Genomic DNA, 25,546 nt, shown 5'->3' with positions numbered 1-25,546 from the left:
TTACTGAACTAATCTATAAAACGATATTTTTATAGATTTTTTTTATAGATTAGTTCAGTAATTCAGTTTTTATTTTTTTTCTCTCAGCTTTTTTGGTTATTTGTTATTAAAGCTCAGCTGCCAAATAGTAGACCATTTCTCCAGTAAAAGTAAGTCCTGTGTCATACTTTCGGGTATGGTACCTCCGCCTACTACATTACATAATTTAGCGTCATCAGCAAATAATGCAATTTTACCCTGAAGTCCCGAGATGGATCTCTTACGAAGATATTAAATAGGATTGGACCCAGGACCGAGCCCTGCGGTACTCCACTGAACACCTCTGACGTTTCAGAGAGAGTGCCGTTTACCACCACCCTTTGAAGTCTGCTACTGAGCCAGTCTTTAACCCATGTAGTTAATGTTTCTCCTAGTCCCAGCGAGCTCATCTTGTTCAATAATCTACGGTGTGGGACACTATCAAAAGCCTTACTGAAGTCGAGATACACTACATCCAGAGACTTTCCCTTATCTAGTTTTTTTGTTACTCAGTCAAAGAAGCTGATTGGATTGGCAAGATCTTCCCTTTGTAAATTCATGCTGGTGGGGATCCCTCAGCCTCTCATCAAGAACCATATCTAATTTTGTTTAATCAACTTTTCCATGAGTTTACACACTATTGATGTAAGACTTACAGGCCTGTAATTTGCAGTCTCTGACCTGCATCCCTTTTTGTGAAGCGGAATGACATTAGCTGTTTTCCAGTCTAATGGAACTTTTTCCATGCTCAGGGAAAGATTGAAGAGCGCGGTTAACAGTTCTGCCAGGACGTCTCTCAATTCCCTAAGCACTCTGGGTGCAATTGATCTGGTCCCATGGCTTTGTTCACTTTGAGCCTTGATAATTCCTGGTAGATGCTGCTGGTAGTAAATTCAAAATTCCTGAATGGGTCATCTGAGCTTTCCCTTGTTTGCAGCTGTGGACCGGATCCCGGCACCTCACAGGTAAAAACTGAGCGGAAGTAATTTTTTAGTAGTTTGGCTTTATCGGAGTCCGATTCTGCATAGGTACCGTCGGGTTTCCTTAGGTGCACTATCCTATCTGTATTCCTCTTTCTGTCTTTAACATACCTGAAAAAGGATTTATCCCTTTTTCTAACTTTTCTTCCATCCGGAGTTTGGCATTTCTGACCGCTGTTTTGACAGCTCTAGATTTCTCTAGATAAGCTTTTTTGACTTTTAGTTGTTCTGATTGTTTGTAGGCTCTTCTCTTCTGTTTTACGAGTTCCGAGATCTCCATAGAGAACCACTGGGGTTTGTTATTTCTCCATCGTATGCTCACAGCTTTTACATAGAGATTGGTTGCTTCCTGTAGGGTAGATTCAGAGCAGACCACATTACCTCCACATTATCTGTTGTGTCCTGGTTTTGCAGCGCCTCAGACAAAATCTCCCATGATCTTGAAGTTAGTGCCCTTAAAGTTAAGGACCTTTGTTGATGTGTTCGACCTGGTGGTTCCTTTCCTGAGATGAAACCACACCATGTTGTGGTCGCTGGAGGCCAACGCTTCAACTACTGAAACTTCTGTGACACTATCTCCATTGGTGAGTATCAGGTCCAGAATTGCCTGATCCCTAGTGGGCTCCAGTACCATTTGTTTAAGTCGTGCTCCCCTTATAGAGGTTAGTAGCCTTCTGCTGCTGCTGGTCGTAGCTGAAAGTTTGTTCCAGTTTACATCTGGCATGTTGAAGTCTCCTAACAGTACAGTGTCTCCACGCAGAGTGATGGTCTCGATGTCTTCGATTAATTCCTTGTCTTTGTCGTCCTGCTGTTTAGGAGGTCTGTATACAATGCCCAGATACAGGCATTTGCCATTTCCCCTGGCAAGATTCTCCCAGAGGGACTCCCCTGTATACCTGACACCTGTGATTTTGGTAACTTTGATTTCCTCCTTGATATATAGCGCCACCCCTCCTCCGTTTTTACCTTCTCTGTCTCGGCGTAGTAAATTATATCCTGGTATAGCCACAACCCATCCATGGGAATCCAAGAACCAGGTTTCAGATATTGCCACCACATCTAGGTCGGCGCTCCTCCTTTCCGTCTCTAAATCCAGAATTTTATTGCCTAAACTGCGGGCATTAATGTACATAGCCTTCCGTACGTCGTGTTTGCCCGGTCTGTGTGGAGATTTTCCCGTTTGATTTAGTGTGTCCCTTATTTCCTCATTTGAGTTATTTTGTCCCTTTTGAGTTAGTTTATCCCCTGCAGTACTGTCTGCAACAAAAGTACTTACCGCAGATTCAGTAGTGGAGTGGTTACTTACCACACCAGGATGAGATTGGGTATCCTCCCCCAACTCACCTAGTTTAAAGCCCTTTGGAGCATGCGAGCCAGTCGTCTACCGAAGACATTCTTCCCTCTTCAGGTCAGGTGGAGCCCGTCTGGTCCCTGTAGTCCTTGCAGTGCCTCTCCATGGTCCAGGAAGCTGAAGTTCATCTCTGCACCATCCATGTAGCCACTCGTTTGTCTTCTGGATACAGTCTTCCCTGGCTCTACCTTTTGCCTCTCACTGGAAGGATGGAAGAGAAGACTACCTGCACTCCCATACACTTCAGCTTCTCACCCAGGGCTCCAAAGTCTTCGGGTATCTTCTCCGGGGTGTTCCTGGCGGTGTCATTCGTCCCGACGTGGATGAGAAGCATAGGATAGTGGTCTTAGGGCTTGATCAGTCTTCCTAAGCTGGTGATCACATCCTGGCTCCTGGCAGACAACAAACTTCTCTTGATTGTAGATCCGGTCTACATATTGGTCCCTTGGTGCCCCACAGCAGGGAGTCCCCAATGACTATCACTCTGCGCTTCTTTGGGGGGAGCTGATCCGTTGCCCCTGGAGTCAGAGTAATCTGCTGGAAATCCTCCTGAAAGTCGTCTTGAAAGTTGCTGGCTGGTCTTTCCTGTAGAAGCTGGAACCTGTTCTTCAAGGTGATCTGTGGGGTTGATGTGAAGCTGCTCTGTTTGCTTGAAGAAGAGGAAGGTCTTCTGTATTTGCTTGTAGAGGTAACCAGCTGCCAGGAGTCGACATCTCTTAGCCTCTTCTTGTACCCCAACCGTTACTTCCAAAGCTGGTGGCTTTAGTAGCCCATTTCCATTCCACTTCTATTAAGGACATCTGCAAAGCTGCCACTTGATCCTCTCTGTTTAGAGCAAAACTCCAGAAGAAACAGTTGGTTTGGGCAAACAGTTCTGCAAAATTTTGTTTTTCCTGAGCGCCAACTTTTTCTCTGACCCTTTTGGTTTCGCCAAGTTCATGTATATTCATTAAACTCGGAGGCATTACCCTGGCAACTTGGAAGTCTCACATGCGAGAATATTGTACCCGCTTTATCCTCAGAGAAAGCAAAGATACTTATCTGTAGCAGATATTCTCCAAGGACAGCAGGTATATATTCTCACAACCCGTCCACATTCCCTAGTTGACTTTTTAGCTTTGTTATTGAACTGCAGGTCCCACGAGCTAATGGCGGGAAGGCACTGGCATGTACATGGTACGGGAAATGCCTTAAAATTTAAAATAAAGGTACACTTGCTAGTGTAAGTACTGGGTTCTGTGGATGATATTGCCCATATGTGAGAATATATACCTGCTGTCTTTGAAGAACACCTGCTACAGGCAAGTATCTTTGCTTTATGGATGCCAGGCTGGCTAGCAGCAATTCACACTGGCCCCAGAATGAGTCTATGTGAATTGTTGCCAGCCAGCTAGCCTGGAGCCCATAGTTTTAAGCTGCAAGCACCATGGCAGGCTGGGAGGGAAAGGGCAGAGAAATCAATCCTTAGGTTTGTATACCGCATCATCTCCACGTTCGTAGAGCTCAACACGGTTTACAGTAGGAGAAATAGGAAGGAACTACAACAGAGGGTTAGAGGTAGAAGTGTGAAGAAAATTTACAGGACTTGGGATGCCAAGATATAAGAGTTTCCTTGATTCCTAAGTTGGAGGGAGACTTACATTTTTTGAGAAAAGCCAGGTTTTCAGATGTTTGCGGAAAACTTGGAGAGAGCTCAAGTTCCGAAGAGGGGAGGTAAGGTTGTTCCAGAGCTCAGTGATTTTGAAGTGGAGGGAGGTCCCTAGCTTTCCTGTGTGGGAAATGCCTTTTAGCGAGGGGAAGGATAGTTTTAATTTGTGGGAGGATCTGGTGGTATTAGGGTTTGAGGAATTCCAAGAAAGAGGGATAAAGGGAGGGAGGATACCATATAGGATTTTGAAAGTTAAACAGGCGCATTTATAGTGGACCCTGGCGATTATCGGAAGCCAGTGGAGCTTGGCCAGGAGCGGGGAGACATGGTCAAATCTACTTTTAGCGAAGATGAGCTTGGCCGTGGCATTCTGAATCCGTTGGAGTCTGTGGAGGTTTTTCTATCTTATTTTTTTCTATCTTATTTTTCTTAGGCTTAAGTAGATAGAGTTGCAATAGTCCAATCTGGAGAGGATGATGGATGGTAGGTATCTGGGGTGCACTGCTTATGGGCCTTGACCCACCCATGGTATGCCCCTGTAGGCCTGGGGATTCAGTGAGTCCCTCAAGTGCCCTGAAGGCACAACTTTGAATTTGGTTGGCCAGATGCCTACTGCCTGCTTAACCAATCAAATTCAGAGTAGTGCCGTTGAGAACTGCAGAGGACTCGGTGAATCCCTAGTAGTAAGCCATGCTTTTTTTGTTTACTTTTTGCTTGATGTAGTTTGGTTGAGCAGAATCATAAACAAACAAAATTGCATAGCTGGGGATTCACTGAAGGCCCTGATGGCATGCCACTGGAATGTGGGCACTTGGCTTGTAAAACTTTTTGATGCTAGGGCAGAGAGCAAGAGAATTAATTGCTGGGTGCTTTAGCACGGTTTGATTTTTGGATTTCATAGATGCTATGAGAATTATAAGACAGTTTATGACTAAAACTGGCATCTGACAAGGCAGACCTTGCTGGGCCACATGGCTTACAGGAGGAGGAAGAAAAACTCGCTGGTGCAAGCTGATTAGCAGAAGAGGGACAGAGCTTGCTGGTACACTCTTAGCTGGTCCACCAGAGGAGAAACATTTCTAATAAGGATCTTGATGGGCTGACAGAGCTGGAAATTTGATGATAGTTGCCTAACAAAGTGAATTATATTGTGTCATTTCTATATACGATTTCATGTTCATTGATTTAGATTTAAGACTGTACAAATGCTAATAATGTTTGGGTAAACTGACTCTATGCTAGACTTATTTTATTTGCGATTAACAGTGATGTGTTTCTGTGACAGTAAAATGGGTTATGATTTTCCTATAGGCATTTTCGTAGAGTACTTCTGCGGGCTCTGCAGAAAGATTTAAATGAAGAGATGAATTATATCACAGCTATCATTGAAGAGCAGCCGAAGAACTATCAAGTCTGGTAAGAGCTGCAGAGTAATGTCATTAATTGTATCCAAGTTACTTTGTAGGTCTGACAGCCATAGAGCTTTAGATCTCTTTGATCATACCATGCAAAACTAATTCTGGTGAAAACATCATTTTCAGTGCAATAGATGAGACATTCTAGACTTGTGGGTTATTGTCCAATGGTCACAAGCCATCTGCAGAAGGAATCTACTTTTCTCTGACCCTCCTCTACTTCACTGAGAGCTTTAATGCCACCTGTACAGTGTGGTGGGGAGGGGGGCGGTTTTCCTAAGGGCTGTTCTTCAGCTTGCCACGTGTATCCCTTGCCTCTTGCCTTCCCTGTATCTTTTTTACTTCTCCAGCGCGAGGTTGCTGCCCACATCAGTGTTCTCTCTGACATTAATTCTGGGACCTGCACCTAAGAAGTGATGTCAAAGGGTGGGCAAAGTTATAAAAGTATGGGGGAAAAGGAAGGGGGTGTGCACGGGGCAGGGAAGTGGTGTAGTAAGGAGGAGCAGCGCCACCACCCCGGGCGCCGCTCACTTTTACTACGCCACTGCACCTGTAGTTTTTCCCTTCTGCAAGCCTGAAGGAGTGTTTCTGTTCTGCTCTCCTCTTTTTTTTCTTTTTAATATTATTTTTGTTTGGGTTTTTTTCTGTCCCTTTTCAGAGTTTGCTTTATGCTTGGAGCATTTCTTTAGCTCTGCCTGCATAGAGAAGACGCAGACTCTGGTCTTCAGCTGACAGTCGATCCCTGTTAGCCAGCCTGCATTTGTTTCTTTGGAGCTTGGGCCTGTTCCCACTTTTCCTCACCTTCTGTTTAGCAGGGGTTTGAGTGCAAGCTGTTAGGTGACCTAACCAGCAGTGTCTCGCAGGTTGACAGCAGTTTGTTTTTTTTGCCTCTGCCCTTTCCCTTAGTGCCTCCGTTGGTCTGCGGGAGTGGAGGTATCATCGGGCACTGTGTCTGGCTAGCAGCCCGCAGATCAACATCAGAGGTATTCCAAGCATGAGGCAGTGATCCTCTGATACCAGCTACTGTAAGAGAGCTGAGGCAGGCTGTAGCACATTTCCAGTACAGGTCACAGTGAGTAAGGCTGTCGCTGTTTTGGAGTTTTCTGCATGTTTCCCTGTGTTCCCTCACCTGAAAAATCCTAGAATCATCGTTTTTGTATCTTATTTAAGCTTTAAAAAAAAAAAAAAAATCACGATTTTGGCACCAACTTCTTAATGGCAGCCATCTTGTATTTTTAGCAATTTTTTTTTTTTGTTTGTTTTTTTTGTTCAAATGCTCCCTACAGTTCCAAAACTATATTTTTGGCCTCAAATCTTGTTGGGATAGAGTCCTTGCGGTCTTCTGCTTCAAATCCTTGCCAGGATTGCACAAATTTAGCATTTCCAGAGTGACCTTGCACCATGTGCTGCATGGCACACCACAGGAGAGGCGGCAGTGCCATGCTTAACCTCTCCTCTCTCTAAGCAGGTGACTAAATGAGTGGCCATTTCTTTTTTCAGGGCTTGGCAAGGCTGAAAGTTCCAGGGACCGGATGGCATCCATCTGAGGGTAATCAAGAAATTGAAAGGGGCTATAGTTGAACTGCTTCAACTAATAGCCAATCTGCCAATCAAATCAGGAAGGATTCCGGAAGACTGGAAAGTGGCGAATGTTACACCGATTTTCAAGAAAGGTTCGAGGGGTGATCGAGTGCAATTCTGGGTGCAATTGACGGAAACTACAAACCGGTGAGTCTGACCTCAGGACCGGGAAAGATGGTAGAGGCGCTGATAAAGGACTGCATCATTGAGCACCTTGACGGACACGATCTGATGAGGACCAGCCAGCATGGCTTCAGCAAAGGAAGAACTTGCTTGACGAACGTGCTGCACTTCTTCGAGGAAGTAGACGGAGAGACAAAGGCGACCCGGTCGACATTGTATATCTGGATTTTCAGAAGGCGTGAAACAAGATTCCACATGAACGACTACTTTGAAAAATTGCGAGCCATGGAATTGAGGGTGAAATACGTGGATTAAAAACTGGCTGGCAGATAGGAAACAGAGGCTGCTGCCGGAGGATACTGCAGCACTTCCCAACTGACGGGGAGGAGGGTTGGGTCCCGAATCAGTGAGGCTGATTCGTATTAAAAAAAAAAAAAAAATCAATTTACCTGAAGTGAATCGGTGAATTGATTCAAATCAGGCAGCTCTAGTGTAGCTGGATTTAAAAGGTTTGGACAAGTTCTCAGAGGAAAAGTCCATAGACTGCCATTGAGACAGTGTGATCAGACTAAGCGGTCATCACACATCACTTCTCTACCTCCAGGCACTTCTTGTCATCTTTCTCACTCACACAACTCATACCTTTATAAAACCTGACCAGGTTCCTCTGAGCGCTTCTCTGGTTGGCACCGGATGTCTCCAAACACTCCTTGAACTTCTGGGTTTCCAAGCTGCTTTTGATGCCTTTACCACTGTCCATCCCAAGGTCTCAATCTTCATCGGATCCTCTCCAACCCTCATTGGTCCTCTGGGTTTTTGAACAGCTTACAGTACCAATATCAGTCCTCCACTGGTCACCACCGGCCCTGCCAGTCACCTTTGGCCAGTGATCTCTGGTTCTTCAAGCTGCTTCCTTCTGGGTTTTCTAGCAGTTTCCAGTACCATTTCCAGTCTTTCCACCGGTCCCACAGGTCACTTGCCATCAGCCTAGGACAACAAACTCCTCTAGCTACTTGTGGGGCCACTGCCAGTCCTCTGATCCCTGGTCTTTTGGGGTCCTAGACACTCTTCATCGCTCCCTCTTCCGTTCATCAAGCTTGAATATTCTCCAGTCATTCTAAGCCCTGCCAAGCCTTCCAGTTATTCCTTCTTTCAGACCCACTCCGTCATTCAGTCTTCTCCTGGACACACCCTGAGGGCTCTCTCCAAGTCACTCAGTTTCCTTCTCTCCACCAGATCCTCTGACAGTCATCAAGCTTAACCCTCTGGTCAATCCAAGTTTTACCGAACAGGCCGGTCTAGGTCAGGCTTACCAAGGATTAAGCCAAAGCCAGCATTTCTCCTCTCGTGGGTTGCCCGACTCCCAAAGGAGCTCTTATTTTTGCAAGCTCTCTGCCCTGGAGCTGTTCTTTTCAGCATTCTTTTCCACTCACAGTGAGTAGACAGCTCCCAGGTACCTTTGCAGGTCTTGTATGCAAATGAGCTCTTTTTCCACTGCTCAGACTCCCTCTGCTGGCCAGTGACAGGAACTTCATCCTGTCAAAGAGAGACATGGAGGAAACCACTGCTTGCCCTGGGATCAGTAGCGTAGAATGTTGCTACTATTTGGATTTCTGCCAGATACTTGTGACCTGGATTGACCACTGTTGGAAATGGAATACTGGGCTAGATGGACCATTTGTCAGACCCACTATGGTTATGTTTGTTTCTTTCATTTATTTTTTACACTACATAAAACACTTTGAGTGTGCAGAGTTGCATCTTCGGCCACGTGCACTGCCAAGAAAGACAGGTGTCGACAACAGATAGGTAGACTTCCTCAGCCGACTGGTCCTGGATCCGGGAGAATAGTCCCTCTCGTGGAAAGTGTTCTGTCTGATTGTAAAGTGCTGGGATCACTCCCAGATGGACTTGATGGCTTCAGCAGAGAATTTGAAGGTCAGGCACTTCGGTCGAAAAACAGAGCACGGAAGCCTAGGGCTGGATGCCTTGGTTAGGGCAAGTAGCAGGCTGACAAGCTAGTTTGTGTTCCCTCCATGGCCTCTGGTTGGTTGGGTCATCTGCCGGATAACAACACATCCCCACCTCGTAATTCTAGTTGCTCTGGCTTGGCTTTGTCACCCAAGGTATGCGGATCTCATCCATCTTCAGCGGGACAGGAAGCTCAAACTCCCATTTCATTGCAATCTTCTCAGTCAGGGTCTGGTGCCCATGGAAAACCCATAGCGCTTTGGTCTTGCAGCACAGCTTTTGAGCACTCAGGTTTGATGGTTATTCATATGTAGTTATCTCGACGCTTTTAAAGTCCAAGAAACCCTCAATTATGGCTTCTAATGTCAAAGCATAGAAGGCTTTTCAACAGTGGCGTGCTAAGGATTGGTCCTATTTTGACAATCCTGGCCTTTCTTAAAGTTCAGGTAGCAGGCCTTTCATGCTTCAGATAGGGGTTCTAGTTCACTTACTGTTCATCCAGATGTGACCAGGTTTCTGAGAGGGGTGCTTCGTGTGCGGTCTCCCTTGCATTATTATTTCGCTTCGTGGAATCTTAACATTGTTCTACAGGGTCTACAGCCCTATTTGAGCCACTAAAGGATGCTACTCTTCTGGATCTGATGATCAAGATGGTCTTTCTGATTGCCATGGTTTCAGCATGGTATATTTTGGAGCTTCAAGCACTTTCTTTCAGAGAACCCTTTTTTCGAATCATGGACACAGGAATTGTTCTCCATACTATACCTTCCTTTCTACTGAAGGTGGTTTCCACCTTCCATGTCAACCAGGAGGTTCATTTGCCTGCTTTTCATTCCACAGGCTCGGAGAGAAAGGATCACATCTTGCAAAGTTGGACATCAAAGAGTCTTGCTCCAGTATTTGGAGAGGACAAATGATTTTCGGCTGTCTAATCATCTTTGTCCTCACTGCTCCACCTCGATGTGGTCGGCCGGCGTCTTAAGACCTGGATTACTTGATGGATTCGTATGGCCATTTCCTCAACTTATATCACTTGCGGTAAGTAGTCGCCAATTTCCCTTAAGGCCCACTCGACTAGAAGTGTTGCTGCTTCATGGGCGAAGTCTCACCCATTTCATCCAGATGGAATTTGCCAGGCGACTACTTTGTCCTCTCTTCATACCTTTACTTGGTTTTATTAGGTGGATGTGGCAGCTCGCTCTGATGCTGCTTTTGGGATCTTGCAGACAGGCTCTTCTGTCTCTCCCTAGACGCTGCCATTGCTTTGGTACGTCACCTAGCATACTGAATCTGGAAGGGGCATAACAGAATGGAAGATTAGATTTTCACCTTCGATAATCTTTCTGTTAGTCCCTGGAGGATTCAGTACGACCCGCCCTCTGTGTAAGCTCAGTTGTTTTGAATTGCTTGTTTTCTGCCTTGATTATTCTCCTTGTAGGTTTGAAGATCTTCCAGCCAGTAGATGGATCCTGTGGGGAGATCGCTGTTCTGTGAATATGTATATTGCCGAAGGCTGTTTCTTATGGGTGCTTGTTGCACACAGCAGGTTAATTCTACGTTGTTCCTCAATGTTTTTCTGTTTTCTTTTGTGCAAGTTTATTCTTATTTTCATGTTTTGCAGAGCAGACCAGTTCAGAAATTGTTTGTTGATGGAGAGCTTCCCCAGTTACAATTCACAAAGCAAAAAATTGGAATAAACTAATAAATACCACCCAACCAGAGGTTTATTTTGTTGATAATGCATGCCACTACATATATTATAAATATTATTGAATGAACAGCACTGATTATGTATGATCGAGTGCCGTTAAGAATAACAGACTTTTTCCTAAGTATTTTGCCATACATTCAAAGCTAAAAAAATTGAAATTAACTAAATTAAACAAAATAACAAAAAAATTGTTTTCATTAAATAAGTAAAATAAAAATAAATTGTTGGTTTTGGGATCAATGAAAGAAAGTTTAATCCAGCCATAACCTAGAGACAAAAATACAGTCTATGGTTTGGATTTCTGAGATCTTTTTCCTTCAATATATTTGCAATATTTGTAGTAACTTACGTAGCGGCAAGTATTGTCAAGAAATAAACATCTGGTTGGGTGAGCTTCCTCTGTATCCCCCTTTTCTTGTCATGGATTTGTTCAGGTATGTTGCTTGGCTTTGAGACTGATCTGCAGGGGGCTCTAACTCTCTCTAAGGTGGGAGGAGCATGTGCTTAGAAAAGTGTTAGGATTTCTGCAACTCCCGGATTGCAGGTAGGGATTGAATACCTAGTAGAGAATGACACGGGGAAAAAATCTGTCCCCGTCACCGCCCCGTCACCGGCCCACCATCCTCTGCACCGCCCCGTCACCGCCGTTCCCTTCACCGCCCCGTCACCATCACCGCCATCCCTTTCACCGCCCCGTCACCGCCACTGCCATCCCATTCACCGCCCCGTCACCGTCCCCGCTGCATCCATATAAGCCTTAGTACTGTAATATTTAGCTTATTCCTTTCTTATAAATCAAAGTTCCTGCTGCTGAACTAGAGAAAGATGTTCAGCTGGCAGGGCTTTGTTTATAAATATCAACACAACTAATATACTATTTTATCCTAAAGCAAAAAATAAATAAATAAATATAATTTTTTTTTCTACCTTTGTTGTCTGGTTTCTGCTTTCCACATCTTCTCATTGAATTCCTTCCATCCACTGTGTGTCTTCTCTCTGCGTCTTCCATTTGCTGTTACTGTGCCTCTCCCTTAACCCCCCCCCCCCCCAATTGGTCTAGCACCCATCTTCTTCCCTCCGCTCCCGCATAGTCTGGCATCTGTCTTCTTCCCACTCTGTCTTCCACATTTCCCTTGGGGGTCTGTTCCTCTCCACCCTCCTTCAATGTCTGTTCTATTCCTTTCCACCACCACCCTTCCTTCCCTCCTTTACCATCTGTTCCTTTCTACTACCCTTCAGCTCCTCTCGTGTGGCCTATCTACCTTCCTTCCTCTTATTTTCAAGGCACGTTACAATGTAATTTGTGCAAGCCACTGGAGCCTGCAAGCTCGGTCCCTGTCCCATCCCCACAAACCATCTCGCTTCTGTGCTCCTATTTTCTCCATTTCTAATATCTCCCCTATGTATCTGTCATTGCCCCCCCTGTGTCCATATACCATCCCCATGGCATGTCCCCTTTATTTCTCTGTCCCTATGCCCCATGCACATAATTTCCCCTCTTTCTGTTACCTTCCTGTGTCCAGATTTCCCCTATCTTCCTCTTCCATACCAGTGTGTCTCTTCTTTTCAACCCCATCTAGCTTTTTTCCCTCTTTCTTCCCCCCCCCCCTGCTTCTAGCATCTGGCTCACCTGCCAGTCCTTCCCTTTCTTTCCTGCTGTGGGTTTTTCTTTCCGACTTCATCCCCTTGGCCCAGAATCCTTTTCCCTTTCACTCCCTCCTTCCAATTTGAGCCGGGAACACTAGCGATCGCACGGTCCCCGCAGCCATTACCTGCCTGCCCAATCGATCCTAGTGTTTAGCCAGCTCTCTCCCTTCTCCTCACCTTAGTTTATAGGTTTTCTTTTTCGGCGACCTGCACGCACGGCTGCTCAGTGTTCAATCTTCTGCTCTGCTGCAACTTCCTGTTTCCGGTTGCGTCAGAGCAGAAGATCGAAACTGAGCAGCAGCGGGTGCACGGCTCTCTGATAGTGTGCGGGTCGCCGAAAAAGAAAATCTGCAAACTAAGGTGAGGAGAAGGGAGAGAGCTGGCTAAACACTAGAATCGATTGGGCAGGCGGGTGTGAGCTGCGGGGACCGCGCGATCCTTCATGCCTCACTGCGGGGACAAGACCATTCACCGCCCCGCGGGCGGTGAATGGCCTTGTCCCCGTCGCCGCAGCGACTGCTAGTTTACTTCCCCGTTTTCGGCGGGTGACCCGCGGCTAAAATGCGGTGGCCGCGGGTAAACCGCCACCGTGTCATTCTCTAATACCTAGCATGCTGAATCCTTTGGACTAACAGAAAGAAGATTATCAAGGGAGAGGAAGTGACGTCATCACGGAATATGGCGCTTAATCTTAGAGCTCTGTCGGGGCTCGCGGTCGCAAGTTTAATATTTGCTTCCCGTGGTGGTTTGAGCGCAATCTTTTTTGGTGCCTGAGCTCGCTGAATGTATAGCGAGTCGGAAGAAACTGGAGAAATTTCATTTTCCTGGCGCAACGAGTGTGAAAACTCGATCGCACATTCCCGGCTCCCCGACGGCGCTACTCAAGATGGCGGAGCCGACCACGCCACTGCAGACAGTGTCTTCCCAGACCAACTCCGCGTCGAACGATCGACCGATGGAAGGGAAGATCGAGACGTGGTTTAAAGAATTGAAAGCAGAAATGGTAGGGTTGAGGGCAGACGTGAAGACTGCGCTGGGAGAGATTCGGGCAGAAGTGGGAGACCTGAGCGGCAGAGTCCTTGTCGCTGAAGAGCGATTGGGCCACGTGGAAGGCCTGGCGGAGGAACGATCTGCTGCTATGGACACAGTAGTGACACAACTGGATGACTTGAAAAGGCAGGTCGAGGACTTGGAGAATCGCTCAAGACGAAATAATCTACGTTTTAAGGGAGTGCCAGACTCGGATCGATACAAGGACGCCAGGGAAGTGGTGTCAGACTTTTGCAAAGCCCTCCTTGCTGAGGAATCTCAGATGATACCACTAGTGATAGACTTACAGAGGGCTCACAGAAGCCTGGGGCAGGTGAGAGGTCCTGGCAACCGTGATATTATAGCCTGCTTTGGTGACTTTCAATTGAAGGAAAAAGTTTTACAGGCTGCATGTCGTCGCCCTGAATTTGTGTGGCAGGGGTTGAAAGTGGGGGTCTATCAAGATCTGGCTCTTGCTACACTCCAGAAACGTAGATCGTTTAGGGAAGTTGCCCAAATACTGCGAGCTGAGGGCTACCGCTACAGATGGCTCTTTCCTTTTGGATTACATTTCACCATCAATGGGACTCACCGGAAGGTGGACAATGTGGCTGATGCATGGATGGCGATGAAGGACCTTGGATGTCGGATGCAGCACGACACCCCTGATCAAGTCATATCGGAAACAGTACCGGAGATCAGAGCTGGCGCCTCCCAGAGCACTACTGAGGACAGTCAACCCTCTACCTCAGTTACCTGATCCGGTTCTCCAGAGGGAAACCTGTCTTCAGTATCTTTGGACTACAACTGAGATTTTGTTATTCTGTTGGTTGAAAATGGCATGCTTCCCTAGGGAATGGTTATTCTGCTTGTTATGTGTGCTTGCTTTATGCAGATAGGGCTGGTTATATAACAATACGGGCTTGGATGGAGTGCTTGCTTGAGTGTGTGTTTTATATGTATGCCTGAGGAATAGGGGGGTTGGAAGGGGAGGTTAAGCAATACTAGGTGCTAATTATGGGCCTTTTCAGTATGACTCATTTTCTTCGTATGGCTGATTCGAAACTTGGAGAATCAGTTAATTGGAGGGGGGGAGGGGGGAGGGGGGGTCTGTTTGCATGGGGTCTAGCGGGCAGCGGAGCTTGGGTGTTGGGAGGTCCCCAGGGAAAGATCCAGCATTGATCATAGGCTCCTGGAATGTAAATGGACTCAATAGTCCGGGTAAAAGGAGTATAGTCTTCCGAGACCTCCATCGCATGAAGTGGGACATATGTCTCCTGCAAGAGACGCACTTGAGACCTAGGGATGTATCTTTGCTTCAACGACCACAGTTTGATATGCTCTGGACCCATCAAGGGGAGGGGGCTACAAAAAGGGCAGGAGGATTGGCTATTCTGGCACGCAAGGGACTGGGATTACAGGTGGAACATGTCTATAGGGATAGAGAGGGTAGATGTCTAGCGGTGAAAGGTTTGCTTCAAGGTCGTCCTCTGACTATTATCAATCTTTATGGTCCTAACGCGGGGCAAGCAGCATACTATCGGAACTTGAAGGGGGCTCTACATACCTTTACGCAAGGAGCGGTATATTTGGGAGGTGACTTTAATGTCCCTCCAGACCCGGTTGTAGATCATTCAGGGGGAGGGCATAGATCAACAAGAAAGCCAGCTGCTGCATTTCGCGATCTGATGGGTTCGCTTGGCCTAGTTGATGGCTGGCGATTGCTTCATGGTGCTCAGAGATCATATACTTTCTATTCCCATGCACAGAACACTTATACTAGACTGGATGGGATATGGATTCATAGGAACCAAGCAGGGGGGCTGCGAGTTGCGGAGATAGAACCGATGCACGTCTCGGATCATGCACCGGTGTGGATATCTTGCACTGGCATGCTGGATCCGGGGGGAGGTACATATTAGAGGCTTAATGAATCCCTCTGCTGAGTTCCCCCCAGGTGGTCACTGCGGTGGAAAACACTATGAGAGAATATTTGGAGATGAATGACAATGGGGAGGTATCCGACGCCATTCTGTGGGATGCCCTGAAAGCAGTAGCCCGGGGAGAGCTTATTAAATGGGGGGCTAGATTTAAAAAACAGAGAGCCCGAACCTTTCTTCAATTGAGAACCCGACTGACCCAGTTGGAGTTGAACCACCAGAACACGAGAGACCCCCAAACTTTGGTTCAACTGCAAAGAGTCCGGGATGAATTGTATCAGCTCCAGGTAGAGGAAACGGAGCGTATGCGCGAGAGATTTCGTCTCAATATTTATGAGCATAGCAATAAGGCTAGTGCTCAACTGGCTAGATATATTCGTATCAAACAAAATCGGTTAACTATCACTTGTATCAAGGGAGAATCAGGGGGGGATCTACAAGTTACGGACTCTGCTATCCAACGTGAGTTCCGGGACTTCTACTCTGGGCTTTATGGACAGCCGGGGCCGCTAGACGCTGGAGTGCAGACTGGATTTCTGGATTCACTGCAGATACCTAAACTGGCAGAGGCGGATCAGGAGTATTTAAGAGAACCGATACAACTCTCTGAGATCTTGGGGGTGATTGGGGGGTTGAAGAATGGTAAATCCCCAGGGTTGGATGGGTATACTAGTCGTTATTATAAACAATTCTCGGAGCAATTGGGGCCTCTTCTGGTCCGGGTGGCTAATGGAATTTTTACTGGTGGCAAGTTGCCGTCTACGATGGGAGAGGCTGGGGTGGTTATATTGCCCAAACCGGGTAGAGATCCTTTATTATGTGGGTCTTATCGGCCCATATCATTGCTGAACTTAGATGCAAAAATTTTGGCTAAGGTCCTAGCCCAGCGTTTGGGGAGGGTACTGCCTTCCCTGATCCATCAAGATCAAGCGGGGTTTATACAACGGAGACAGGTGAGCGATAATATTAGGAGAACCCTTAATTTACTTTGGGAAGCGGGTACTGGTCGGGAAAAGGTGGTTTTGATCTCGGTTGATGCCGAGAAGGCATTCGATCGGGTTCTCTGGGGATTTCTATGGGATGTCATGGATAGGATGGGACTAGGGGGTCCGTTTGGAGATTGGGTTCGGGCTCTGTATGTTGCTCCGCGGGCATGCTTGCGGATTAATCAATCTTATACTGACTTTTTTCCCATCTTTCGGGGAACTCGGCAGGGATGTCCCCTCTCTCCATTATTGTTTGCAGTGTACCTTGAACCCCTTGCTTTGGCCATTAGACATCACCTATCGCTAGTTGGGGTCGTTAGTGGGGGGGTGGATCATCGAATAGCGATGTTTGCGGACGATATTCTACTATATGTGGGACAACCTGAGAATTCTATACCCCACTTATTACAGTTATTTGACACCTATGGACAGATCTCTGGATTTAAAATAAACTTGGCTAAAACGGAAATCTTGAATCTGACCTTGACACAGGGGGAGGTGGATGGGTTGAAGGGAACTTTTCCCTTTAAATGGGCTAGCCATGGGATTAAATACTTGGGCATTTTTATTCCATCGGATATTGGGAGGATATATGAAAAAAATTATTTGCCTATTTATAGCCGTATAAGGGCTGACTTACAGCGCTGGAACGGCCTATGGCTATCTTGGTGGGGAAGGATTGCGATCATTAAAATGAATGTACTTCCTAGATTGTTGTTCCTATTTCAGACTTTGCCAATATCGGTTCCTTTAGGGGAACTGAGAAGATTAAGCAGAGAAATCCGCACCTTTATTTGGCAGCGTAAATCCCCACGACTTGCCCAATCTTTGTTGTGGGCTCCTCGGGAAGAGGGGGGTAGAGGGTTACCTAATCTGGTGTGGTATTATCAAGCGGCACAGCTGAAGCTAGTGCTTGATTGGGAACTGGGAGAACACAAAAGTGGGGTACAGCTGGAACAGCGATATAGTGGTTTGGAGTCTTTGAAATATAGGTTGTGGACGTCTGGCCCGCAGCGTTCATGGGTTCAGAGCATATCAAACCCCTTTGTACAACATTTGGCAAGGGTATGGAACCAGGTGCGTACTACTTTGGGAGGGGGGCATTGGTATCTTCCCTGGCTACTATCACGGCTGAACCTCAATTTTCAGCAGGTCGTGACAATCGGGTTTTTCATCGATGGTCTCAAAAGGGGATTCAAGTATTTAGAGATTTAATGGGGACGACTGGGATTGTTTCTTTTAAAGCAATCCAACAGAAATATGACTTACCGGATGGTGATTGTTTCGCTTACTTTCAAATTAGACATTTTATGCACGCTCAGGGTTGGGACTCTAGACTGCCGCTTGAGAGGGAAACGTTGGAAAACCTCTGGCTGATACTTCAGAAAATTCCTAAATCATTATCGGTACTGTATCAATATAGGAGGGGATACTCACCTATTACTCCTTTGTTTCGTCAGCACTGGGAGAGGGATTTAAACTCCCGGTTAACAGCTAAAGATTGGGAGGTAATATGTAGGGAGGTATATAAGGCCTCCTCCTGTGCTTTGATTCAAGAAAACGCTTATAAGGTTCTTACAAGGTGGTACTATACTCCGGAACGCCTGCATAGAATGTTTCCGGGAGCCTCTGATCAATGTTGGAGATGTGGCTCCCATGTGGGGTCCTTTTTACATATCTGGTGGGACTGTGGGGTTCTCAATTCCTTTTGGAAGGCGGTGATTGGTACTGTATCTGAGTGTCTGGGTGAATGTGTTTTACTTTCCCCGCTGAGTTGCCTTTTAGGATTATATAATATTAGGGAGCATACCTGGCAAACTAAGTTCCTTCGTTGGGGGTTGGCAGCTGCGAAATGCCTCATTGCCAACCATTGGAAAAATACAGAGGCCCCCTCTTATACTGCATGGGTTAACCGATTGTTATCCTTGGGGAGGATGGAGATAGCCGTGGCTAAAAGACGCCACACCTATATCACTTATTTCCACTCTTGGAGTAAGTTGGAAGACATCCTGGATGCACTCTAGGGGATCTCCTTGTACTGGATGTTCTGTTGTCTGCTAAGTGAATGGGGAAGGGGGGGATTAGGGGGTAATTAGGGATGGGGAACATGAGCTTGAGGGGGGGTGGGGACGGGGAAGATTAGATGTGGTTGGATGGTATTGTTTTTGATTTTGGGTTGTGGTATTCTTGTTTGTACTACTGCTTTACTTGTATTGGACTTGTATCTGATATTACTTGTTTCTTGCGGTTTGCTACTATTGTACAATATTTTGAAAACTTTTCAATAAAAATTTATATATAAAAAAAAAAAGAAAGAAGATTATCAAAGGTGAAAGCCTAATCTTCCATTTTACCTTTCTGCATAAATAAGTGTTTTTGCTTTCAATAATTTTTTTCACTGATTGTTATATACCTTTGTAAAGGCCTTTTAGTGCCAATTTCACACATCCTATAGCTATCTATAAGAGCAGTCTGTTTCTAGTTATAAACTCTTTTTGAAGAAAATGTACTTGATGGGTTTTGGATCTAAGATCTTAATTTGTTGCATGCATTCTGCCAAAAAAAGGATGTGTAGCAAAGGAAGTACTTTATTGATAACTGTGCAGTCCTTTTATTTCCTTGGAATTTTCCTTGTAGGCATCACAGGCGAGTGCTAGTGGAATGGCTAAAGGATCCTTCCCAGGAGCTTGAATTCACAGCTGATATCCTGAGCCAGGATGCAAAGAATTACCATGCCTGGCAGCACAGGCAGTGGGTCATACAGGTATTACATCTGCTTCAGATGAGAAATATGTAATCCTGTTTTTTTATACCAGCCTCTTAAAATTATGCTTGCCTAGGAAATACCAATGGTAATACAGAAAATACAAATCTTTCTTGTGTGAAATGTTTCAGAAATTTGTGGGAGTATATACTCGGATAAATATAGCTATTATAATTTATATACCAGAAACATTTGTAGCTCTTGATGCAAATTTGAAAAATTTGGGTGGTTTGTGCTGCATTTTGTTGCTACCTTGGATACTTGTTATGTGTCAGTGGTGTGAGGGCAATCATAATATTCTTTGTGCTGCTTCTTCAGGCATTCAAGCTGTGGGATAATGAGTTGAAGTATGTGAGTCAGCTTCTAAAGGAGGATGTGAGAAACAACTCTGCCTGGAACCAGCGATACTTTGTAATTGCCAACACCACAGGATACAGTGATCTTGCCATCCTTGAGAGAGAAGTCCAGTGAGTTCAGTAATTCATGGTCTGCTGCTGTCTGTCCTTAGAGCTTTTAAGACACTATTTCATTATTATTATTTCTAAAGATGCAGAAGTGGCAGCTAAAAATCTAAAGCTGAAAGCAAAATAAGCCGCATTGCAAAATTTTTATCTTTTGAACACAATCATCAGTCATCAAAGTTCATCAAAGTCAGACAGAGCCAGTGCAAGGCTATTAGGGACTAAGGCAGACCTCCAGTTTTGTGCCCTCCCCAATTAATTGTCAGAATCCTAGTTCCTCCTCCCTCAAGAAAATAATAATAATCATCTTGATAATTAAACACCATCATCCCTAAAGCAATTCTGCTGAAAATTCATAATCAGCTATTGGACTTCTAAATATTAAATTTATCTTTGTATTGGAGGCGGAGCTCCTTTTGAAGCCTATGTTGGCAATTAATGGTACTGTTTACTTACTATTTGAGCAGAACAATTTGTTTGAGCCTTTTAACAGGTATGTTGGCTCTACGTGCTTGGGTACTAACTGAGGGTGGCGCTAGAGAGCGCAGTGAAATACAATAGAGGCAGAGTGAAAAATCCAGAGTGGATTCTTTCTGCTGCATGCAACTAAAGGGAAATAACCCTACTGTCTAGAACAGTGTTCTTCAACCTTTTTACATCTATGGACCAGTGGAAATAAAATAATTAATTTGTGGACTGGCAAACTACTAAGACTGAAATATATAAAAAAAAATTTGAATTGGACTTATTGAGAAGAAAATTAATATATACAGAAATATTATTTGTTTCTGGGTCATGTAGATATAAATGTTATGATTTGTCTGTCATATTGTGCATAGACATGTTTTTATTGAAATTAGTTAATGTTTAAGGATGGATTGAGAATATGGAGTTAATATCAAAGGTAATGTGGGGGTTTTAATTTCATGGACATGTATAAGGATGAACGATGTATTTGGTATTAATTCAGGAGAAAAAAAAGGATAAATTGATGAAATTCAAAGAAAAGTATATAAATTGTCATTTAAAGGTTTCAGAATTTTTAGGGAAAAATTTTAAAAGGATGATTTATATGAAATTTATTAATTTAATAAAAGATTATATTGATTTAAGACTCAAATGAATTTTTTAAGATAGGTTGTTCTTAGAACATATTACTTTAATTATTCATTTAATGAAAGTTAAATTATAAAATATATTGATGTTTGGTGGGAAATATGCAAGGTGGGTATAGAAATGGTGAAAAGCGGAAATTAATGGGCAAATGTTCTATGAACTTAATTATTGATTTTATTTTATCTATATAAAGATATTTCATGGTTAGTAAAGAGATATTTAACATTCTATTTAAAATGAAAAGAAATAAATAAGACTTTTTGGAAAAGTTTCTTAAAATGGATAAGGAGAGGTTTTATTATATTGGTTGGTAAAGAGGGAATAATTCATAATGCTAAATTAAACTATGAGTTTACTTAAGTTTTGATTGGGGGAGGGGTATTGTGATTGCTAATCCTATGTGTGTTCCAAGGCAGTAATTTTATTTGGGGGGAAGGGGAAGGAGGGGTTTTTCTTAATATGGGTTTGGATGTGCAAGGGGAAAATAAACTCACTGAATTATTGGAGGGTATTGTGGTCCCTTTTTAGTACAATAATATAATGGATTAAAAAATTTTTCATTAAATGTTAATGGCCTCAATCATCCAATTTAAAAAAAAAGAAAATGCTTTCCTTTTTGAAGTAACAGAATGCAGACATATGCTATATTCAAGAGACACACTTGTCAGCCCTAGAATCCAAAAAAATTAGAAGGGGGTGGGTAAAACATTGTTGTTGGGTTGTTGTTTTTTTGCTCCTGTTGTAGGGAAAAAAGCAGGGGTAGCTATTTTGGTGAATAAGAGATGTACTATAAATTGATTGCAGCGGATCACCTAGAAAGATGGTTACATGTGGACATGAGCATGGGAAATAATACGTTGGCGTTTTTTTAATGTATATGCCCCTAATTCGAATCAAATTGAATTTTTCAAAACTCTACAACAATTAATATTGCCACTGGCTGCTTCTAATTTAGTAGTGGCAGGGGATTTTAATGCTCTTATGGATCCTTTGACGGATAAAAGCCCTAGTAAAATCATGAAATCATTAGGATTAGATAATTTAATACAGTCTTGTGATTTGAAAGATATATGGTGAATACTTCATTTAAATGAGCGGGAATTTTCTTTTTGCTCCCATGTTCACAAATCTTTTTCAAGAATAGATTACATTTCTGTTTCGGATCAATTAGTTCAGTAGGTAACACAAGCTTCCATAGATCCAATTATTTTGTCTGATCATGGAGGGGTGTAGATTAATTTAAAAATTGCTGAACAAGACAATAGTAGACCTGTATGACGATTTGATACTACATTGCTTGCGGATCCTAACTTTATTGAAGAATTTCAATTAAAAATGAATGAATATTTCCAAATTAATACCTCGGATGAAATCTCTTTGGAAACTTTATGAGATGCTTTTTAAAGCAACCCAAAAAAAATCTCAGGAAGGACATACAAACTCCTAAAACTAATGAATTATGCCCTTTTGGAGACCATAGGAAGGACCTACCTAGACACTACCAGGTCTACCCACTGCACTCGTACAAAGACCCGCTCATTCACTTAACACACAAACAACAAGAAAAAAAAGTGGAGAAAAAGCCTCAGTTCATCTTCATATGGCAAAAAACTCTACTTATAAACAACCATTAAGCAAGGTCAAAAATGTATCTGTTCACTCAGCAGTGAGAAACACTATAGTAGCCCTCGTAGGAACCGCCTCAAAAAAAAAATCTAGCACGCCAAATAACAAAAACTTCAAAAAATGTGAGTAAATCAAGCAGCACATATGAGTCTCAAACACAGTCAATGGTAAGCAAGAAAAAACAAACAAACACTTAGCTGCAGACGGTGTTCAGGCTGTCTTCCATGCATCCAAAAAGTGCAAGCCTGCCTGGCCCTGCATCCACTCTTTCCCGACGGGGAAACCTCCGTTTCGCTGAGCTGCATAGGGGAATGATTCCAGCCTACTCCACCAGCAACTGTAGAGGCTCTCCAATTGCTCACATCCACACACATAGAAGCTGAGGCGTGGGATTCTCCAGCAACCAGTGTCTTCAAAGAAGTACAGACTCCTCCCCTTTCAGTCAGACCAATCCCCAGCCAGCTTCAACCAAGGAACGCCGCCCACTCAATTCAGACATTCAGCCCAGCTGGGTAGACGGATTGTAGATTCATCTTTGTTCCCTCTGACGTAGCTGACGTCTCCAGTCGCCACGTCTCGCAGAGCAGGGGAGATGATCAATCGCCACACACCGCAGTGAACTAAAAGCATGTTGGTCTTCAAGGCAGTGCACCACCAGGGGTTCTTCCACTCTCTTAGTATGTATACATGACTTGTGCTCCAGTAATCTGACCCTCAATTTCCGTGAGGTCTGCCCATATATAACAAAGGACAGGGGCATATGATGTAAATAACCCCCTCTGTAATGCAGGTTGTATTGCTCTTCAGTCTAAACCTTTGTCCTGAAACCAGATGCACAGATTCAGTGATGTTTAGCATCAGAGAGCACACAGAGCATCCACCACAACTGTGGTGTCCCCGTTCACCATTCTGAACACCCTCCTTGTCCACTGCAGGTAACATTAGGCTCAAGATGTCACATAGATTCCTGTTCCTTCCATAAGCAAAAAGGATCCTAATATCCTGAAAACAGGGGTGAACCCACAGGAGCCCAACATGTGCTTGCATGACCCGTTTCACCCAAGGGGACATCTGATTAAACTTAGAAACAAAAGGGATCACATCCCCTTGAGGTTGTTCCCTCCGATACTCCAATAGGGCCTCCCTGTGATTGTAAAGAGCCCGTCTAGCTGCTCTAGACACAATAGTTTCTGGATATCCTCTCTGATGAAACTTCTCCATCAATTTTTTCCTGCTTACCATTGACTGTTTGAGACTCATATGTGCTGCTTGCTTTACTCACATTTTTTTTAAAGTTTTGTTATTTGGCGTGCTAAATTTTGTTGTTGTATTTTTTTTTAGGTGGTTCCTACGAGGGCTACTATAGTGTTTTTGACTGCTGAGTGAATGGTTACATTTTGGACCTTGCTTAATGGTTGTTTAAGTGGAGTTTATTTGCCATATGAAGATGAACTGAGGCTTTTTCTCTATTCTCTTGTTGTTTGTGTGTTAAGTGAATGAGCGGGTCTTTGTATGAGTACAGTGGGTAGACCTGGTAGTGTCTAGGTAGGTCCCTCCTATGGTTTCCAATAGGGCATAATTCATTGGTTTTAGGATGCTTTTAAAGCAACCATGAGAGGACAAATTATTTCATACTAGTCTTATAGCCCGTTACATTAATGGGTGCTAGAATATATGTGTGTGTGTCTGTCTGTCTTTAGTTCTTTTTCTCTCTCCTTAGCCGCTTTCTGTATTTCTGTCTTTTTTTTTTTTTTTTTTTTCCCTTGGCTGTCCACAACCACCCCTTGCCTGCTCCCTGTCCATTCTCCCTTCCTTTTACCTCTCCTGTGTCCTCCACCACCCCATCACTGCTCACCTTATCCAGCAGCAGCCCTTCTCCCTTTGTTTTACCTCCCCCCTGTCCATCATCACCTCCTTCCTGCTCCCCCTGTCCAGCAGTAGGCCTCCCTTCATTTTTCTGACCCCCCTGTCCATTACATGATCTCAGTTCCATAGAGAGCAATGGAGAAACCATAGCATTCAAAAGCTGCTCCTAACAGTCTGGAACACAGTCCCACTACTTTTCAGACTCTGGAGCAGCAGGGGTCATCTGCTCCTGCCGCTCCCTTCCAGACAGGAAAAGGGGCAGGGAGGCTATGAACTGGAACAAAAAAGAAAACTGTTTCTAATCCAGCCACTCTTCTTCTGCTGCTTCTGTCCCCTGGCCAAATGGCTGGCTGGCCTACTCCCCTGGATTAGCGTTCTGTGCAGGAGTTGTGGCCATTTTGAAGATCGGTCTGCCCTGCTCCTTGCCTTAGTATATTTTTAAGTTGAAAGACGCGGCAGCTCCTCTCAAGATCCCCGACTGCATTGGACTTCTGCCGCAGGTGGGGATCCTGAGAGGAGCCGCTGTCATCTTTCAACTTAAAAATATACTAAGGCAAGGAGCAGGGCAGACCGAAGAACAGCACGGACGAAAGCCGCTGCGTCCGACATCCGCCTCGGGGGAGGGGAGAGAGTGTTTTGCACGCATGTGCACTCCTATCTGTGGTGCCTTACAGCGCATGGAAAACGGAACACGAGATGGGAGTGCGCATGCGCGGCTTAGGCTTTTATTATATTAGATTCAGCATATATTAGAAAACAGCTTTAAAAAATTTACGATTTGGAAAAAGAAATTAAGGTCTTGGAATTAAAGTTGGTTGAAAAATGAGAACAAAGTACGTTACAGGATCTTTTGAAAGCTAAATGTAAGTATAATGAGATTTCTTCGCAATTGGTTAGGAAAGAATTGTTTTCTCAGCAGGCCTTGTATTATGGAAACTCTAAGGCGGGAAGATTTTGGCAAATTATCTTAAAAGTGAAAAAAAGAAAGAAAAAAAATTATTGGAATGGGAGAGGAGATTTTCATTCTCAAATTGGACCTATATTAAAACAATTTCTAAGTTTTTATAAAGCTTTATATTCTTCTGAGCCTTATTTAGGTAAAGAAAAAAAATGGATTAGAGTTTAAAATTAATTGAGGGACCAAAAATTCCTGAGCATATAAAAGGAAGTTTGGAAGAGCCTATATCGCTAAAAGAATTACAAACAGCATTGAAATCCCTTAGAGTTGGTGGTTTTACAGTAGAGTTTTTTTTTTATAAATCATTTCAAATTACCCTTTTACCACATCTATTAAATTTATATCAGGTTCAACT

General features: G+C 44.2%; 1 protein-coding gene across 1 annotated transcript in view; it reads left to right on the top strand.

Annotated features, from left to right (window-relative positions):
• FNTA (farnesyltransferase, CAAX box, alpha) overlaps positions 1–25,546 on the top strand; it is a 97,016-nt gene that overhangs the window by 26,334 nt on the left and 45,136 nt on the right. The window contains exons 4-6 of the mRNA XM_033915481.1: positions 5,309–5,413; positions 19,038–19,164; positions 19,483–19,631. Coding sequence (XP_033771372.1) covers positions 5,309–5,413; positions 19,038–19,164; positions 19,483–19,631 — 381 coding nt within the window. The remainder of the gene's footprint in view (positions 1–5,308; positions 5,414–19,037; positions 19,165–19,482; positions 19,632–25,546) is intronic.

This window comes from Geotrypetes seraphini, chromosome 1 (assembly GCF_902459505.1).
Source record: "Geotrypetes seraphini chromosome 1, aGeoSer1.1, whole genome shotgun sequence".
NCBI classification, from domain to species: Eukaryota; Metazoa; Chordata; class Amphibia; order Gymnophiona; family Dermophiidae; genus Geotrypetes; species Geotrypetes seraphini.
Note: the sequence above shows the minus strand (reverse complement) of the source record. Positions and strands in the feature narration are given on the sequence as shown.